The 6,000-nt window shown below is 37.2% G+C and overlaps 1 protein-coding gene across 3 annotated transcripts in view; it reads right to left on the bottom strand.

Annotated features, from left to right (window-relative positions):
• Positions 1-6,000, bottom strand: part of TAX1BP1 (Tax1 binding protein 1) — a 78,473-nt gene that overhangs the window by 16,745 nt on the left and 55,728 nt on the right. For all 3 annotated transcript variants that reach the window (XM_032773797.1, XM_032773799.1, XM_032773798.1), the window contains 2 exons: positions 2,057-2,231; positions 1,497-1,645 (listed from right to left, as the gene is read on the bottom strand). In XM_032773797.1, the coding sequence (XP_032629688.1) occupies positions 1,497-1,645; positions 2,057-2,231 (324 nt within the window). The remainder of the gene's footprint in view (positions 1-1,496; positions 1,646-2,056; positions 2,232-6,000) is intronic.

Raw genomic sequence — 6,000 nt, 5'->3', positions numbered from 1 at the left:
CGCTCTTTGTGCCAAGGTCAGTAACAAAAAGGTTAAATAAGATCGGTCCCAAAACCGATCCTTGAGGGACTCCACTAGTAACCTCCTTCCAGCCTGACAATTCACCCTTCAGTACGACCCGCTGGAGTCTCCCCTGTTAACTTACAAGACAAAGTAAGGGGTAGCAGAGCCCTGAGGAGATTGTTTGGGTGGTGTTGGCAAACCAATACTCAGTTAAGCACAAGCAAATCTTCCTCTTACTGGAGGCAGGAGGATAACAAGGTGACTCTCAGTCCTGGTCACTCTGAGAAACAGAGATGACCCATAACTCTTGATGAGGGTGAGGGGGAGCGGCACAATTTAAGGGGGAGGGACACATGACCGCTCCATGTGTCACCTCTGGCCCCTTTTCCACTACCCCTGCGCCCCCCACACCCTTCCAAGCCGGCACCACCTTTCCCTCACTCCCCACTTACTTCTCCCATTGTCTCCCTGCTGTGGGCCAGAGCGGGCTCTGTACACTGACTGCCAAGCAGGTAACTGCAGTTGCAGGCAAGGAAGGGACAGAACTCAGAGGTCTTCCCCACACCCCCTCTGGGGGAGCTGTGCTGCCATCTCTGTCTCTCTTCCCTGCTCCAGGCACCTCCTAGGGGGGCTCAGCAAGGGCACTAGGTACTGGTGCCTTTCCCAGGCACATCCCCTTCAGCTGTGCTCAGCCTGACTCCCACCCTGAAAGAAACCGGTGGCGTGGGGGGAAGAGGGGAGGAGGAATGCAATTCCGTTCCCCTCCACACCCCTGCAGAGAAAGTGTCACACTATGAAGTCCTGGAAAATATATTAGCAAACAATACCATTTTTACTTTACCCTGTTTTAGATGACAGACAAGAGTCTCTGCCACTTCAAACTTTTGGTGGTTGAAAAGGCCAAAATGGAAATTGTTTCAATGTTTAATATTTTCATTCTGTTTAAATATTTCTTTGATTCTGTATCTCTTGCAAATCTGTCTTCATAAATGTACACCTTGCATTAAACTATATGCTAGACATTTAATTCAGAAACACTGGTAACATAATCCTCCAGCTTTTGTTTTGCCTTCAGTTTCAATTAAGTTTTCATACACTGGTGAGAGAATTAAAAACATCTGTGTTCCACAAGAAAGGCTATGTATGTAATGTTAAGGAACAGGAATATGGTTAAATATTGAAATAGCAATATGACTTGAAATAAGTTAACTTTTTTCTTTTTAAATATTAAAGCAATCAGAGGCTATGACTCCAAAACCAAAATAAACTGGTATTAGAATTCAAAAGAGATTTCTATAACTTGAATTTTCATCATTTTGTGTGCAAACTGTTCACCTTAAATAGTGCTCATCAGATATTTTTCAATAAAACTTCAGTTCTGATATGCTTAAGCATATCAGAATTTTTAAATGCTCACTATAGCCAAGCAATTGTTAGCTCCTGGATGCTGATTAATAAATGAAGGGAAAAAAACAACAAGTAAGCTAACTTACATTGCTATCCTCGGGGTCTTCCAGACCATCAGGCCGACTAAGGTTGCGAGCAGGCTGACTGCAGACTACATTGTCTTCCAGTTCCCAAGAGGAAGTCCTTACAGGCAGCCTTTGAAGCTCCTCAGGATAAAAAGCACCATCTGCTCCATCTGAAATAAAAATTAGAAGAACAGGCCTCTTATTTTGTATAAAAAGTTCTGTTCAGTACAATTAGTACACTTTTTGTCATATCAAAATAATAATGAAATCAAAATTTCAAATGTTTTCAGTTTAGATTTAATAAAACTAGGAGTTCTCAACCAAAGCCCAAAATCTGGTAAACAGAATGCAGAACTAAAACAAACTTTGGTGTGAGAACACCATTGTTCTTGTGTCCTCTTGAAAGTTTTCCTTTTAGTGACTAGAGTCGACAGACTTATTAATGAATCCAGCCATTTCCGACAAACATATTATATGCCAGGATATAGACAGTCCAGTCCTGTCTCTACATAAATAAAATGGCACCATTATTTTCAAATTGTGAGACAAAAGAAAGCCGAGGAAAATAAAACTTTACAAACCTCTTGTTTCCTGGATTGCATAAGGGTTTCCAAACTGCAGTACTGGTAGTCTACTTGGCACTGCAGGAACCAGTCCACTCTCCTCTGAGTATGGACTGAGAAAATGTAAATCTTGCTGAGAAATCTGTCCCTTAGTTATCCTTTCAGCTTGATTTTCTGGATTCCTGCCAAGTTCCTAATTAACAAAAAGTTTTAAAATGTAATTAACACATGGAGTCAAATTATCAAATGTTTTAAATTCTGATTAAATAGTTTAATTAAAAGCTTCAATTTTTAAAAAATAATTCCAATATTTATCTGCCAATTTTCAGATCCACCTTTCATGACTTGACTAAGTAACTCCAAGTTTTTGTTACATTATTAAATATATTGATAACTTATTTGTAAGAAATTTTATTTTGAAGTTCTATCATCAATAGTTGCAAACTCAATAAAAAAGCCAAATCACCAATATTATTCATACAAATATCTACTTTTACAAAGCAAATAAAAAAACCAGTTATAAAACACAGAGGCTCTGCTACTTTGACCTGATCCCTCCTTATAACTGAGATGATGTGCATATTGTGAACAATTCACAAATAAAATTCCTGTTTTATCTCAAAAACACTAACAGTGGTTCCCAAATTTGTTCTGCCGCTTCTGCAGGGAAAACCCCTGGCAGGCCGGGCCGGTTTGTTTACCTGCCGCGTCCGCAGGTTCAGCCAATCGCAGCTCCCACTGGCCAATGGGAGCTCCAGGCAAAGGGGAACTGCTGGAAGCAGCGGCCAGTACGTCCTTCGGCCCGCACTCCAGCAGCTCCCATTCTCTGGAGCAGCGAACCGCGGCCACTGGGACCCGCGATCAGCTGAACCTGCGGACGCAGCAGGCAAACAAACCAGCCCGACCCACCAGCGGCTTTCCCTGCACAAGCGGCGGAACAAGTTTGGGAACCACTGCACTATAATTTAGGAACACACTGATTATGCAGAAATCAGATACACGCTTGATGCAATACTCTAAAAATATTTCTCTTTTAATAGATGTATAAAAACTTACTAGATATATTGAGCTGGATCATCTGCTGGTATACATCGGGGTAGCTCTGTTGACTTAAATGAAGCTATCCCAGTTTATACCAGCAGAGGTTCTGGCCCACTGGGTTAAAGTTTCTTGCTTTCAGTAAGAGAAGAATTTTAAGATGGATGGGCCTTTATTCCACCCATTTCAAACTAGAGAAGAAACAAAACAATGTAACCGGAGAAAAAGTCAGAAGCTGTCCCAACTTTTTCTGTCCCACAATTTGTAGGTTGTTTGTTTATAAACCCCAAGGAGCAATCAAAAGAAGTTCAAAATGCAGTGTCTACTTTCTAAAACTCTGAGACACTTTCTGAAAGTGGAAATGTCCCATATGCTTATAGTTTTTTTTCTACAATATGGAAACATTTTTGCTAAAAACATGATGGCACTTAATACTTTAATTCCAGCATCACCTAAGATTAAAATAGAATGTACATCAAAGTGCTTGTAAAAGGTGCTATAAAATAGTCTTAGCCATAAGCTGGATTGCTAGGGTAGAGACTGATTAAAAAAAATCAAAGGCTATACAAGTATGTAAATAAAACAGAAACTAAGTAATTTTATAGGTTTGAAGAGACTACAAATGAACATTTTTAGCATGCTATGTTTAGTGACATTTATAAACAAACACTGATAATGGAGTATAAATTGAAAAGCTGTTTACTATACTATGCTTAACCTTTTAAATCATGGTTTCAGTCTAGCAGAGCACTTTGATTCTTCCTTGGAATTGTTCTAGCAAATTTATAGATATTTACATTACAAGCTTTTATAAGCTTCATACAATATTTTTATAGTTGCACTCCTCCTTGTGTTATTTAAAATGATTCCCTCCAGCTAAAAATGATTCCCTCCAGATAAATAGCTGTATCAAAATCCTGACATTCACTTAGCTTTTCTATGAATTAGAGAAATATGGTACAGACTTATTTAAAAAAAGAAAACCATCAATGTATTTGGCTATTCCGTTGTATGAAAAAGAGTATCAACAGCATTTTTGGTTGCTTTTGGGGAAAAAAAAAAAAAAGTTAAATATTCTTATTTTCCAACTAGTTTACTCTATACTGAAATTACTTGAAGTCACTGTTTATTAAATAAAACAGCTGTGCTGAATTCCGCTCATGTGTATCCTCTCTTCCATCTTGGTTTATTCGTATAACATGGAATGAATGTACTTACATATTTTAATAAACATTACTCTCTCCATTAGCAATGCCTTGCAAAAATTATCATACTGTGATTAAGACACTGTATTGGGAAGTAGAATAAGAACACCTATTAATAATCGCCCTGCAAAACACTGAAGATACTTTCAGCATTAGAACATCATCTGTAATATTCAGCATGGATTTCTTTAGTTTTAATCATACACATACTGAACTTGATGAGAAAGCCAGCTTTGGAAAAAGTGGCAGTTCCTTTTCAAACACTTATTTAAAAATCTGGAATGGCATTAGAAGGTATACAAATGTCCTTTTAGATAAACTACAACTCTGAGGGGATCATTACCACACTGTAACATCCGTCAATCTGTTCTCTTACTGGCTGCTTGTGGGAATAATCAACAATGGTAGTGAATGCATGTCTGGTTATAAACAGAAACAATCCTTACGAAACAGTGGAAATAACTTATCAAACTATATATGAATATGCACTGTTCTTCTTAGATCTCTGATTAGAATTTGACACACCCACTTATCCCAATTTCTAAGAAAAAAAAAGAAAGAATTCTGTTAAGTATATGGATAACAGTTAATACTAAACAAAACAGCCAGTATATGAAAAGATTCTGCCTTACAAATTTCATTAGATTAAATGCAGCATATGATTAAAATGTTCTGGAATTCTATTAGAGCACAAAAAAATTATTTCTAAACATAGTATTTCCAAATATCAAGTCAGATGTTTTGATGTTTCACTATTTGTTGTTTCGTTCTGGGATTCTTATTTTTTGATAAATATGGAAGTTATTTATAGAAATCTCACCATTAAATTATTTTTTATTATTTAAAAATCAGTTAATTCATATTTATTGTATTTTAAAATTTACCTTTACATGTTTTATGAGTGGTCTCTTTATATACTGTTCCCCACTGTATCTCTTTAAAACAAATTAATCAAGGCTGGCTAGAGTAGTCAGGAAGGAATTAAACTAATAACAAAAGGGGAGACAGTAAAAAGAGGAAAGATTTGCACTCTCCACAAAATTGGGATGTTGAGAACAAAATCAAGAAATCAAAGGATATGGAGAGAAGAAATTCTTGAATTGCCTAAACACCAATACTAGGAATCTGGGTAACAAACAAGAGGAACTGGAACTGTTAATTTATGGAGAGAAATTTGATCTGGTTGGTATTACTGAAACCTAGTGGGATGATTCACATGATGGAACGTTAAATAGGTTATAACCATTGATTTTAGGAAGGATCAAGTGGGCAAAAGAGGAGGAGTGGCGGCACTCTATGTCAAGAGGCATTACCTGTTTCCAAGTCATTGATAACTAGGAATAAAATCATCTTACATGCTTTGGCTTAATGTCCTAACACTTAAAGCACAAGACAGGGTAGTAGTTGGTGTCTGCTACAGACCACCAAACAACAGTAGGGAACAGGATGACCACCTCTTTATGCATCTATGTATAAGAAAAAAACTGTGATCATGGGAGGACTTCAATTTGAGTGACATATGCTGGAGGTATCATGCTGCCAGTACTAAAAAAAATCCTTGGTATTTCTAAACATTATAGATGACAGTTTCCTAACTCAAGAAGTGTTACAATTTGTCCTAACAGATAAAGAGGAACTGATCACAGAACTAAAAATTAGGGCTGTAAAATGATTACAAAAATTAATTGTGATTAATCACAAGATTAAAAAACAGTTGTG

This window comes from Chelonoidis abingdonii, chromosome 2 (genome assembly GCF_003597395.2).
Source record: "Chelonoidis abingdonii isolate Lonesome George chromosome 2, CheloAbing_2.0, whole genome shotgun sequence".
NCBI classification, from domain to species: domain Eukaryota; kingdom Metazoa; phylum Chordata; order Testudines; family Testudinidae; genus Chelonoidis; species Chelonoidis abingdonii.
This window is presented reverse-complemented; position numbering and strand designations above follow the sequence as displayed.